General features: G+C 42.3%; 1 protein-coding gene across 9 annotated transcripts in view; it reads right to left on the bottom strand.

Moving 5' to 3' along the window:
- mcf2la (mcf.2 cell line derived transforming sequence-like a) overlaps positions 1 to 14,772 on the bottom strand; it is a 60,003-nt gene that overhangs the window by 22,289 nt on the left and 22,942 nt on the right. For 4 of the 9 annotated variants that reach the window (XM_019878410.1, XM_019878411.1, XM_019878412.1 and 1 more), the window contains exon 1: positions 13,539 to 13,797. The exons of 4 other annotated variants lie outside the window; for them this stretch is intronic. In XM_019878410.1, coding sequence (XP_019733969.1) covers positions 13,539 to 13,797 — 259 coding nt within the window. Of the gene's footprint in view, positions 1 to 13,538; positions 13,801 to 14,772 lie in introns of those variants that run through there. One more of the 9 variants, XR_002169255.1, reaches the window with a different exon arrangement.

Genomic DNA, 14,772 nt, shown 5'->3' with positions numbered 1-14,772 from the left:
AGAAGTAACAAGCAGCGAAAGCAAATATACTTTAATTTTTAAAGTTGAACTGAGTAAAAACTGAATATGTGATTGTACAGTATATTATAAGTAATATTCACTTCTTTGAGGCTGAGGCTGATACTCGGTGGTGTCTTAATTTTTCTACAAGTTCATCAATATTTGGGGGCAGGCTCTGAGCTGGGCAAATCCTCAAAATTGAGTGAGGGTGTTCAGCAGTAAATCGACTTCTGTGTGATGTTTTGTTCAGCTTCATCAAAGAAAATAGTTGTTCACACACGTATGTGCTGCCAAACTTTCGACAACGTTTGAGCAGCCTGGATGCGCAGCGGGGCCACTGTGTCGGGGAGGAAACGGGCAAACTGCGCAGCGCGCACTGCCGTATCTTTGCAGAAACACTGCAATTGTGTTTCTGCTAATGCTCACGTTTAAAAAGAGTTGCTTTTTTTTTGGGGTAAACGTCGTCACAACTTTAAGTATTCCGTTTTTAATAAAATCCCCCTTCCCCCTCTATGTCCATGTTCTTGTTTTTGTTCGCGTGTTTCGTTTCATGATGTCGTCTCAGATTACACTATTTCAATCGCGCCACACTTTCTCCGCACAGAAGACACACAGGTTTTCCAGCTACGTCCATGAACATGTACTTCGACTCCCACCTTGTTTGAAACCCCCGGTTCTCAGTGTCCACCTTCCGTTTTGCCATTTTTGATGGGTATCTGAAAGCTAATGTCACTGTTCTGGGAACGACTGCTAGACTAAAAAATATTTAAATAAAGCGGCCGACAGCTTGGCGCGTCACCGTTGCATTTTGGGAAATGTAGTATTGGTGCGTGTGAAAGATCTGCGGGCTCTCGGCTTGCTGCGGTCCGCGGGCCGGTTCTAATAATAAATCAATATCATCCCAGGGGCCACTGAAAACATTCTCGCGGGCCGGATTTGGCCCGCGGGCCGGCACTTTGACATATGTGGTCTAAGTCATATTGAAAAAGGGGGTTGCACCTCAGATGCTGACCCAAAGACAACCCCAAACCCAGCGACTGACATGCATTATACCGACCCGAAAGACGACCAAGCAAAGACCAATCAATGGCTGAGAATAACCGGATGGTGTAAGGAGGTGGTTATTATGCCCACTGGCCAATGCCTAACTTGTTCTAATCTTAGTTGACTAATGACATAGTATTAACAAACTTACTCTCATTACTCGGGAATTGTGCTACTGATGATCCTGAAGTTGTGCATAACCACTTTCGTGGGCCAACCTGAAATAGTTTAGCTTGGACCCATCGAGGGAATTGAGTTGAGAGACCAACCAGGATTGTTCATGACCAACTGCCGGACACCCAACGTGTCACGTTGCGAGGTGGTGGTGGACCACAAAAAGCAGGCAGGAGGGAGGAGCAGGGTGAACTTGACAAATTGTATTAAAATACTAAGGAAACGAAATCCAGAACGCACCAAGTCTGGAAAACAGAACGAATCCAAAGTAGCAAACAAAACCATGGCATAAGCAAAAAACAAAGTGATAAACACAAACCAACAGAAACCGTGACAGCAACTAACATGACAGAAGCAAACAATGACCCGACCATGAGTGGTCGGGTGGGAGTCCTTTTATACAGCTAACGACATAACGACCAACAGGTGTGCAGCTGCAGGGAGAGCCTTACAATGCCACCTGTTGGTCACAAAACAAAACATGACACAACGAGTGTTTGTCCGATGTGAAGCATGAGCAGTGTACATGAAAGCACATCGTCCCGGGCACCCTAACCAGATTTACTGGGGCAACATGGTCCCGGAATGCCAACATCCAGGCCTCCCTACACACGACCCACATGCTTCAACAGCTCGGGAAGTTTGTAGTCACCCAATCTGACCTTAATGAGGTCCCCAAACGCCAAGAGCAATTTGTGGGTGGCCTGCTCGTAGCTGCCGCGTCATTTGGAAGCCTATTCAGCATAGAAACCTCGACCCTTAACCTCCTAAGACCTGAACTCTTGCAAGGCATGCATTTTTAGTTTATTTTTATTTTCTCTTTGATATTTAGGCTAATTGGGACCTGATGAGTGTAAAAACAAAGAATTATCTTTTTACATGATGTAACACCCTCGTAAGTGGACGCCAGGCCCTTGTAGTCCAAAATTTAACATTGTAGTCTTGACAACCCACAACGTCATGTCCACACATGTGGACGCCAGGTCCCAGGAGGTTAATGCCATTAGCTTCAACACGGTCGAGAAAAAAATTGGGGAACTTCAAGCCCAGATACCAAACATCCAACGTGACATGGCCATACAACCTGTTAATCTACAATCTCTCAGAAAAACATTTAAAGATACAATCCTAGTCCTCAACACTCACAGCGAAGTGATAAACTAAACCAGTCACTCCTTGAGCCTCCACTGTACTGCATGACACCACGTCATTAGATGGCTGCGCTGTAAGTGCTTTGGGGCGACATATAAAATCTCATTTTGGGCCACCAAATCCTAGCGCCGGCCCAGGTTTTAAAACAATGTATGTGTTTTGTGTATACTGTATTTCTATGGCTTGGCTGCACACGGGGGCCTGCTGTGTCTCACTCGATTAAAACCCGCAAATTAATTTTTCCGCCCGTGTGAAAGCTTCTGTTCAGTTTGATTGGCTATCATTTGCAAATGTCACAAGGTTATGCAACTGCCATTGAGATTTTGAATCGCTGCAAAAACTGTGGCCGACAGTAGCCCACCTTTGAAATCCTGTGGCAGACCCCCACACACTGCATGTGTATTCATCCTTGAATCTGCTGCGGCCCTTCGGTTTGTTTCGTGTTAAAAATACTTTCATGTTAAACAATAAAAAGAGGAAAATATGCAAAATAATGAGTGGAGAAGGAGACTGAGTTAAAGTAAATTTATTTGAATGGGTATCTTTTAGCTGGACAAGTGGCCAAAGACTAAGAGGTTGCGTTCCAGATAGAAACAATTTGCAGTTTCAAGAATTTGATCGTGTCCCCCCAATTTTTTTTTTCATTTGCAATTGCTTCAAAGGCTCTACATTGGGGGGGAATCAAACGTCCGTCAAGGAAGCCCGAATTGCAGCGAAGAAATGGCTGAACAAATGAACACTTTTTTGGGGGGGGGGGATAAAATGGGATTTCAAAATTTTCCACATAGGGCAGCACTGAACCTGAACTTCTGCTTTTCACAATGTAGTCTACCCTTATTCACCAAAGTGTCTTTGTCAAAAAAGAAAGAAGTGTTTGCTGAATGAGTTTTCCAAGAAGAATGACTGTTTCGTACATACTCAGAGAGGTGAATGGGAAACCTGTGTGCTTGGTGGGAAATAACAAGTGTCGGAAGGAATAAAATGTATAGCCACTACAAAAATCAGCATGGCGAAAAACATGAGCGTTCGCAAGGACAACTGAGAAGAGAGAAGATCAATTAATTGCTGGCGGGCCTGAAGAAACGGTAGTCCGTTTTCACTCACGGCCGAGAAGTTAGTGACACAGCAGTAGAAGCCAGCTACTTGATTGCTGATGAAATAGCATCAGCATTAAAGCCGCATTCCGACGGTGCCTGCGTTAAAACATGCATGCTGAAATCTGCAGAAGTTGTGTGTCCTGATATTTCTCCATTGTGAGACTATTAAAGGTTTTCTTATCTTATCTTATAAGCGGAAAGCTTTTACTAACATTTGTCTGACGAGGACTACTGCGGCAGACAGGATTTCGGAACTATTGTCAGATTTTGCCAGCCAGTTGAAACATTTTGTGGAGTTATTTCTTGCATTTTCTGTTGCAATTGATGAGAGCACTGACTTTACGGCTGTAGCTCAACTGGCCCTATTGGCGGAGTTAATGAGACATTGACCATCATTGAAGTGTTGAGAAAGGAAGGGAGGAAGGAAGGAATGAAGAGTCTAGAGCAGGGGTGTCAAACTCATTTCACATGGTGGGCCACATACGGCCTCGGTAGATGTCAAGTGTGCTGGACCATTAAAATGATACCATACTTTGCTATAAATAACCAAAACAATGTCTTTCCTTTGTTTTGGTATAAAGAAGCACAAGAACATTAGGAAAATGTTGAAATTTAATGAACATATCTTTTACAAAATATTTCATGAAGCATCTTACATCTCCTTCGACAAATGTGCAATTTACTTTTATCATTCACATATATGCATTGCAAATGATCCCACTGATTGTACAAACATTAACAAGTAATTGGTATTGAAAAATATAGTAATGCACTTTAAGATTAAACGAGATTCATAAAGAAAGGAAGTTTTAAACCATTTACACGTGCATATAAAATCTAAATGTAATCTTACAAACTAAGGAGAGTGCTATTAAATGTGTAAATGTGAGAGTGCTATTGATAGCGTCTGCTGTCATGGGTCTGTCACAGTGACGGACTGAGGCTGCTGTTGTCTTCTTCTCTGATCAAAACAGTGTCCCCTTGCGGATACTCAATGAATTGCACCTTGTTAAAAATATTAATTCTGTCTTTAATGCATTTTTTTCACTTTTAAATTATCCTGCGGGCCTAATTGAACCTCCTTGTGGGCCGGTTCCGGCCCGCGGGCCGTATGTTTGACACCATGCTTTACATAATCATCTCACGGGCTGGATTAAACTCCTTTGCGGGCCGGATGCGGCCCGCGGGCCGTATGTTTGACACCCCTGGTCTAGAGGGATGAAAAGATAGAAAGGAGGGAGGGAAGCAGGAAAGGAAAGAACAGTCATAACATATTGAATCAATATGACCCAGGAGGACAACAGTCAAAGGTTTATTTATTTTAGGGGGGGGGGGTCTGTATTTGTACAAACACTGTGACCAGATTGTAAATGATAATCAGTAGAAAGTTTGTCTTGAGAAATCTGCGGTTGCTCGTGATGTTTTGTAAAAGGATATTTCCTAATGTAATCCTTTGTATGAAAACAAAGGGAAAAAATGTGGACATATTGTTATTGAGAGGTAATTATTGCAGGAATTTATTTTTACATTACACCAATCAGATTGAGTGAATCGAAATTGGTTGATATTTTTCATTTTACGCAAAATCGCTGATCGTCTAATAACTGTGCAATCTATCACTGACGTCATTGACTAGATCAGCGAAATAAGACATTACAGCAAACACAACCTCGTTCACTGCTGCCATAGTGTATATGGGAGCCCGACAGCTCATCTATATTTCGCATCGCCACATGTCATTTGAGCGCAAATAACTAAAACTAAAAAATGGAAAAATATTTTCGTTAAAATAAAAATGAAAATTGTTTTGAAAAAACAAACCAAAAACTATAATAGTTCGCCTTTGGCAATTAAATTAATACATGATCCTTAGGAGTTGATTTTAAATGTGATTTTATCCTTCCATCCATCCATTTTCTACCGCTTATCCGGGGTTGGGTCATGGGGGCAACAGCTTTGGCAGGGAACCCCAGAGCTATAAATCCATTTAAAAATAAAAATGCATGCATAAATATAATTACTGATTAAATTATAAGAGGCATATAAAATAAGTGGTAATAAACCCACATGCGACACATGACCCACATGCAACACTAGGTAAGAAGCGCTTTCCTTTTTCGGTTCATAAATGGAAAAAATTATATACAGGATATAAAAATAAAAATAGCACACTGTATAACCTGTTCTAATACTTTTCAACAGGAATTCAAATCCCAAATACATTTTAGAAACTGGACACTTTAGAAGTGATACTATGCAATGCACTTTGTTTTTGTATCTGTGTTCTTATACACTTTGTGTATTTGATTTGCAGATGGATGGTCGTTTTAAAAATTAGTTTTTTGTTAATCTTGTACATGTGTACATATTTTTTATTTAAAAAAAAACCACAAAAACTAGAGTAAAACTCAGCATTTTTGGAAAAAAAAAAAAAGCAAATAAAAAATTAAAGCTGCCCTGAAAACTAATTAAAACTAACTTAATTTAAAAAACAAAACTGAAAACTAAATGAAAAATAACTAATAAATGTCTGGACTTGTTTACTGCTGATGAACCAAGCTATAGAAGCAATTGTTTTGGTAAAAGCACTGGCCACCTGAATGACTTGCGATATTCATGCTTTTGTTTTTCATTCATGTCCAAGAAGGATATGTTGTAAACATGCAAACATTACATTTAATGCATGTCTTTTTGGTGATTTTTGTTTTAGGGGGGGGAGATTGGGGAAGTATAAATGATTATTTTTTTCAATGCATTTTTGCGATGACAAGGACCGACTGTCGAGTATATTTACAAGATGTTCAAATAGATATCTTGCTCCATCTTGATTGACTTGATGTTAGTTTTTTTTTTTTTCCAAACCTTCTGATTGCTGCTCCACCTCAAAAACCTTGATGGCGTAAACTCGTAAAGCCTACATTCTGCTCGACCTCTCATTAGGCAGTACGTGACCCCTGAACGATCATGAATTTGACACCCCTGCTCCCCATTTGGGTAGAAAATACCTAAATCATTCTAAACTAAATCATTCAATACGTATTGGATTTCTAACCACAGAGGAAAAATTTGATTCCGATCTTGGAGTATCCAATTACGTGAGGTTTTTTTTTTCTGTTCATGCTGCCATGACGCATATTGCACTCATGCCACTTCAAGGTCAAGTGTGAAGTAAACTTGGTCAACCATCTTTTGAGTAATACTTAGGGCTAAGATTATTTCAAGCATACGTTCGTTAGTTTTTTTTTTTGTTTTTTTTTTAACACAACCGAACCAGATTCATAGTTAGAACCATAGCAACGTGCTTCACTATGAACACGTTTTTGTTCTGCAATCTCCGGCGAATGACGTCATTTACAGAGTGCCAAGTAGCCAGTCAGCCATTGTACTGCATTGTTGATCATCCAGTGTCTTTGCCATTGTTAGAGTTATTTGGCGAAATGCCTCGGCCCTGTGTGGCCATGCATTGTTCACATGTAGGCAAACGGTTGCTTGCGTGGCCAAAAGAAAAGAATAGGGCATGTAAATGGACCAGAAAATTGGAACGATACAGTTTCGTTCTCAGAAAGTGAATGTTTCTTGTTGTCATGACATTGCACGGACTTGCAGCAAAAAATGTCAGAAACACTGGGGCATGAGTGCGCGCTTTCATGACGTCGAAACTTGACAAAGAAACATTCGTTAGTGAGCCACCGACTAAAAAGAGAAGGTGTGTGTACATGAAAGCCTGGGAAAGTCCGTATTTGTGCGTAGCAGTGGACGAGCTACAACCTGAGAGGTCTTTTTATAACCTTTGCGAAACGTCATTTTCAATCATACATGGAGGGGGGCGCAACTCTGTTGAGTAGTGATCCCCAAACTCATTTTTATAAGCTATTCAATTTCATTTAACTTTTTTTCCTTGTTGGCCTATTCATGAGCATACATCATCATATGTTCAGGGGAAGAGGGCATTGTTAATGTCCAATGTAAATTGGGATGTGTTATCAGTGACTCTACCCGTAGGGTGGAGACGCCGCGTCGCTACCACACCGAGCAGGGTCCCACATTGTCCCCCAGAAACATACCCCTCGGGCTTATTTGCAGGTGGTCACCGGACATGTTCACGATATGATGACAACAACAAGAGCAATTCTTTGCAAGCATGACAACTGTTTGGGAATGTCTGGCGACCGTCTGTGCAACTGTTTGCGACTGTTTGCAACACTGAATCTATCCCAACTACAAAGCAACATTCGCTGCATGCTCACTCACACACTTGCACACTTGCCCGCTCAAATTTCAATTGTGTCACTTGAAGCACGCATTGTCGATCCAGCCGTAGACTCAAATTTGCAAACTAACCCTGCACGCAGTGTGCAATTGTAGTGTACTCTGCAAGCCACACTGTAATCTCTCATCTCCCAGCCCATTTATGTCAACATGGAACATAGTTCCCACAAATTCAACGGTCAATCCAAAGGGTACATTAGTGTAGATTGTACCTTGAGGGACATGTGTACTTTTCTGACTCTGTAGAGGGCCTCAAACCTGTAATCATTGAGCCAACGGGGCAAAACAGAGCTAACTACCTGCTCCATCTGTTTTTTGTTTTTTTTTTTTGTTTTTTTGTAATAAATCATAGATGTGATGAAGCCACTCATTCATCGAAGGAGGAAGTGAAAGGAAAAGTAGGAAAACGTATGGAAGTTGAATTAAACGATGGTAAGATGGAGACGTGGCACAGCAGCAGCTCTGCTTGGCAGATTTCAAAACCACAAGCATTCCAGCAAAGCCCAGAAGCCTCTAATTTGACCAAAACCAGCCACTCTGCTATAATTATCTACTACTACATAAAAGTGAAAAACGATCCACAATGAAGAGTTGTTCTCTTTTGTTTTTTTAATGTGTAAATTCCAAGGCAAGCTTTGTATGAATGCATGCTTTTGTTGGCTACATGTTGGCTCATTTCAGCTGCTATCTTGCGCGTCTGACAGACTAAGACTCTGGTAAGCGATGACACGTGCCTTTTATGTCTCTACACACGTTCCAAGTGCGTGTGCACATGAATTTCGGCTGATCGTTGCTTTGACTCTGACCTTTACAAGACTTGTCGGTGTAAAGAGTTTGCTTAAGGTTGATTTTAGGCTAAGATTTGGCCCCTCGTTTTGGTGGGACAGCTTACTTGCCTCTCTGAAGTTAAAATACTTTGAGGAGACCAATGTCATTGGGGTCAAATACGGCATTCTGCTGAGAGAATACAGAAGTAAAAGCTCATCAGTGCAAAGACAAACCTCAGACAAGAAGGAATCTTTTTTTTCCACAGCTGCTGAACTCTAAAACTGCCCGCTTTCAGTCCAATGAATGACAAACTCTGGCTGCTCTGCTGTGAGTGAAACTCTTTAGAGCGCACACATTCACAGTGGAAGTGGGGCAGGCACAAATAGCGATTATGGGAAGGAGAGAAAAGAATGTCCCTCCACCGTTTTCACACCCTTCCCCCCTAACCGGGCACCCGTTCCTCACTTCATTCACGCTTTTTCATTGGCTTAGCATGGAGAAAGAACACGTACCCTAGCATGGATGAAAAGGACATTTTTAAACAGTGTTCTTGATTCTCCTACCTGCAGCATGTCTTGTTTTTCAAAAATTGCCATGCCATTAATATTTTTTGGTCTGGAGACTGCGTGGTATTACGGCTGAGAAAATGAACGTGAGGAGGAGGAGAGCGTCGAGGTGTTTGTCTCAATTTGGTGACCCAGGAACGCATTGCTTGACACATGCCTACATATTTAATGTGTTGGCCTGCTGATTGTCGACACTTCTGATGCGAGGCCCCAATGGCTCAACAACCCCGTCAAACTTTCCAACAGCTGATGAGCACCCTTCCTCACTTGACAAAAATAACACTAAAATCTGTGTTGGCAGTGATTATAAAAACCTGAGGCTACTTTACTGACCCACCAGCGCTTATTATGTGGTTGTGACCCACTGGTAAATCTTTGCGCAATACGGACCATTTGTTCAAGAACAGTTTGCCGTATCTGATAAAGAGGGCCAGGCAAATACTTTTAATTACAGCATCAAACCACAAAGACACACCCGCCCAGCCCTTTGTTCACGGCAGCTTTTATTTTTGCTAAACACACACTGCCAGTCCAAACACAGCAAGCAGCTGTTAATCGCTACGACCGCTGATGGCCAGTCAAAGTTTAAAGTCCCAGGAAGCTGGAGCGCGTCAACCATCGTGTACGCCTACATAGGCAAGCACAAAATCCTGCTTGGGGGCAATTCAAACAAACAAGAACATGTCTGTTAGTGGAGTTGACAAGCACACACCCCAGGCGTCCGCTCATCAAATACCAACAGAGAAATGGACAGTTGCATTTGAACTCGCGTGTGCGCCTGTAGAGATGCCAGAAAATACCCGAAACGGTCCAGCTGTCGTGTGTGTGTGTGTGTGTGTGTGTGTGTGTGTGTGTGTGTGTGTGTGTGTGTGTTGTGTTTGTGGGTGTGTGTGTTTGTGTGTGTGTGTGTGTGTGTGTGTGTGTGTGTGTGCACTCTTCTAAGCGAAGCAGAGCTTTATTAGCGGGCATTACGGTGAGGCTTTACCAAAATACCATCTGTCACTGATACACGAACGCACACGCACACACAAAATGCTTGCCAAAAACTGGGTCACCCTGTGATCAGCAATGCCTAAGTGTTGTCCATTGCCAATCCCAAAGATGGAATGAGGGATCAGGGAAATCTGCAGCCAAAAAGGTCCGTCACAAAAGGTTTGCTATTTCCAAAACACATGCTGACTGCCAAGCTGCAAATTTGTTTGTGGTTGACTTGGATAATTCGGCTGCTGGCGCCAAGTGCTTCTTGTCAAACCATTACAGAGGAGGTTCATTCACTGACCCATAATTCCGTCACGGCCTTTTCCAAGCGCGGTGGACTTTCTGTTCATCTTCACATGTACACAGCATGCACTTGCAAGGAAAAAAAATGTCCTTCTATTGTTAAAACAATTGTAAACGTCTAAATGGTTAGTTATGGTAGGAAGCCAAAAATAACAAATGAGAAGGAATTTAAGACAGCAAGACGGACCGGACAAGTGCTGCCTTTTGTTTCACGGGGCTGTTCTGAAGTTATTCAAAAGCAAAATCCAAATGGTGCCTTCCACATGCATCTGACACCATGCAGTGCATGCAGAGCGGTGCAGTGCTAAAGTTAAATGGCTCCCAATCAAAAGGTCAACAATTGCCTGAGGGAGGGAAGGCAATCTGACCGCTGATAGGTTAGTACCTGAATGTGAAATTTATTCTGACTCCATAAATCAGAATTGTGGAGACCACGGTCTTTTAAAATAAATCAATCAATCAATCCTGAATATATGTAAAGACTGTATGTGTGTGTGTGTGTGTGTGTGTGTGTGTGTGTGTGTGTGTGTGTGTGTGTGTGTGTGTGTGTGTGTGTCGACAGTGTCGCTGACATACCCATCCTCCCCTCCCTTGCAGCAAGCGTCATCATCAAACCTGATGGACAGCTAATACTGTGTGTGTATATATATTGTCGACTATATGCAGATTTTCAATGTCCTGGTCGGCCCGGTCACTATCGCCCATGAATAAAGGGGAGGTGTTGACTGTGTTTATGGAAATGCAAAAGGTCACAAATCCAGTCCATTCCAGCCACATAATTGCTATTACACTACTATTCCGCCGTGCATGCAACAGCGCTCATCTGCCAGACTGCGGTTTGAGAACTTAGCTCCTTCTAATCTTGACCTGGCAAAGCAAAGTGAGCAAGCACCTATACCTTAACTACCTTTGTGTTTGAGTGAAGACTGTGTGAGGGACAGGCAACCTGCCTGTACAGGAAACACACATGTAAAGAATTTGACATCCAAACACTAAAAGTGGAGTTTGCTCTCATGTTGTGCCAAAAGGAAGCACACTCGGTTAATAGGACAAACACACTAACGCCAACGTCAGACTACACAAATGTAGCCCGATTTTGAGCCGACGGTCGTTTTGCACACAGATGATTTTGAGTTGTCTTGACGCGTCGCAGCCTGTGCGCTCTGACATATTCAACGATTGGTCACGCAGCGTCTGGGACGCTACACGACCACCACGACAGAAGTCTGGCATGTCCGAATTTTTTGTTCGTCTTGCCGCATAATGTGTTCAGTTCTTCGGCATTAACCAATAGGAAGACAGTGCCCTCCGACTTATGATGAGGGACTAGAACAGGACTTGGCTCGCACAAACAAAAAGGCGGAAAAAGAAATATTGCAAAGTAGTCGTTGCATTTCAACTCAGGTTTGCCAACTGCAAAAATAGTAGCTGATTAGCAAACGTGGTGTCATTAAACAAACTCCTGACCTCAAGTCCTTTTTGGAGAATAGTCCATACTTGGCTCTCCTCAGCATCCAGGAAAAAGGTTTATACCCACTTTTCCCCCCCCTGCCTTTTCTGTACATTGAAACATCGCACATGCACACAATGCTTCCGTCAACATGCCTTTGACAACTGCTTGTCGCGCCTCCCCGACAGACTCAATCTTGACAGAAGCACGTGACGATCGGGCACTGGTCACTGACGGACTTGTAGTGTGACATCTCGCCCGGTTCAAGACACAGAACGATACTTATCTGGTAGTCTGACAACGCGACCATCGTGAGTGACAAAAAAGCCATGTGGTTTGACGAGGCTTTAACGGTACACAGTCCAAGAGACAAATACACAAGCGCACTCCCACTCCATTATGCGTATCTAACCTCGGGCCAAAATGCATGGTTTGTATTATGTAAGGCTGATGGATAGCGATGCTTTCAGAAGGAGAAGCGTCTTGCTACCATGAAACAAAATCAATGTTAACAAAATCAAGCCACGTTCTCTCGTTCATGTCATTCATAACAGCGGACGTGCATGCTGCGCTGCACTTCCTTGGGCCTTAAGGGAGCAGCGAGCGGTGATCAGCTGATTCAAGAAAACAATTTCGCATGGAACAACATGATCTCATTTGCATATTTAACCTGTTCCCAAATAAATAATCTCGATAGGGTGTTTAAGTATGAAGGCAATACTTCAGTTCCTGTAGAAGCTTCAGCAAGTCCTGTACAACATGGACAAACGATAATGGCAAACAACATTGCCTGGTAGGCAGTAAAATCTCTGTAAGGACTTGGGCTTTGGAACCGCAGGGTCATGGTTTGAGTGCCGACAACTAGATTATAGAGAGATGCTAATCTACCCCTGGGCAAGGCAGCATCATAGCCCAGGAGGTCCTCTCTACAAATGTTGAAAAATTCTCATTCCGATTAAGATCAACACAATATTGTGGACTTTCATAAATACACAGTGAAAAACATAACTTTTTTAAGAGGGAATAACTTGAAAATACAAATGATTTATATTGATGACAACTATGTCAACAAGCAAGTGGTTTGCTCCAATGCAATTTGTTGAGTTGACTTTACTTCCATCTGAGTTGGGGGACAAGACAAGCGACAACTGGCTTTGTAAATTATATTTCAAAATTTTCACATTAGCAAAACGTCTTATGAAATATTTTGTTGAATTGCCCGACTGAAAATTTTATCAAAGTTTGTTGCCTTGAAATTTTGAGTTCAACCAATTTTTGTTTTTTTACAGTGTACCCATTTCCTATCCACTGCATGTCTACATTTTGTCACATTCTTAGGTTTCATGCAAAGAAAAATCCATTCAAATGAATGAGCTCGGTTTAACCTTAGCCTCAATGGTTGGTTTTCTGCTTCAAAACATTACAAGACTGTGACTCTCGCACTCGATTGAACACATTAACCGGAACAAGAGAGGCCAGCAAATAAAGAAAGGGAGCCTGCTTTATTCATTTCCTAACATGTGGGAGCATTTAATATCATTGCAATATTAGTGCTTTGCTTTCTTTACTTTATCGCATGCCCTTTTGTCATATGTGAAACTTCAACTACTGGAGGAGGCTTGCACAACCACGGTCCGACTATGCGGAACACCGATGCTGACAAGCGTTGCGCCGAATTGGACCAAAAGAAGCGGCAAAACAACCAACAACGCGTGAAATCTTGAAAAGTCATTTTACCTGTCAGCATCTTCAGTTGCAGCCAAAGCCTGGTGATGTCAAAGCACAGTTGAGATACTCTGTTGACAGCCATGATTGCTGGTACCGATTTGACCCCCTCTCCGACGCATGTAGACACAAACGCACGCACACAAACACACACACAGCCGCATGCTGTCAGAGAACATCCCGGTGGAAGTTCCGCCACTGGCAGTCCATTCCTGCACAGCTGAGGACTGAAGCCGCTCACCGAGCTGTCACCCGCAAAGCAGTGGCACATACACGCGCACACACTTCAGTGTGTAGGATCCCCCTGGTAGGCGGAGCTTTAAAAGTTCCGCCCCCATCTCTCATTTCACACTGTTTCTGCACAAAGTAGCCTCTCTGATGCTTGACAGGCTACACACGTCTTGAACATCGCACTCGATGGATACCACACACACACACACACACACACACACACACACACACACACAAAATGTAAACGAAGACAGCAGGGAGAATCATTATGCGCAAAAGTTATGGTAAGAACCAAACAAGGTTGGAAATAACTTTTTCTTTGAGGTGCAGTTTTGCTAATAAATGAGCAATATTCCAATTTTTTTGCTGTGTAATCCCACGGCCCTAAAGCAACAGTTTCATCAAACAATAACAATATAGAACCCCTGGTATCCAACCAAGTACTTTAAGACATGAAGCTGCTTTTTCAAATCCAAGAACTGACATTTTATCATTAACCCTGATGTATTTTAAAAAAAAAAAAAAAAAAAAAAAAAAAAAGATGCAGTCTTTATTACCGCGAAACCAGACCAGGTCTAGGAAACACCATCCTACCCCTGGTATCAAATCAATATACTTCTCCACAAATGTATTCTTGTTCCAAAATAAAAGATTTCGTTATTTCGCAACCAGGCTAGATCAAGGGAACACGAGAACACGCCTGGCATTCAAACCAAGATACACAAATCTGATGTTGCGGTTTAAAACAATAGGCCTCTGAAATATGCAATTTTGACCAACACCCCAATTTCAAAGAAAATCATTAAAAAATCAAATGTTATCCCACAACCAGACCAGATCTAGCAAACACTAGACCAGGGGCCCCCAACCTTTTTTGCCCCACGGACCGGTTTATGTCAGACAATATTTTCAGGGACCGGCATTTAAGGTGTGGCGGAAATAATACAACAAAATAATATGGTATGAGCTGCATGAAAACTGTGGCGTTTTCGAAATATAATAATAAACACAAGGA

The sequence above is a fragment of the Hippocampus comes genome, unplaced genomic scaffold (assembly GCF_001891065.2).
Source record: "Hippocampus comes isolate QL1 unplaced genomic scaffold, H_comes_QL1_v1.1 scaffold345, whole genome shotgun sequence".
Taxonomy (NCBI): domain Eukaryota; kingdom Metazoa; phylum Chordata; class Actinopteri; order Syngnathiformes; family Syngnathidae; genus Hippocampus; species Hippocampus comes.
This window is presented reverse-complemented; position numbering and strand designations above follow the sequence as displayed.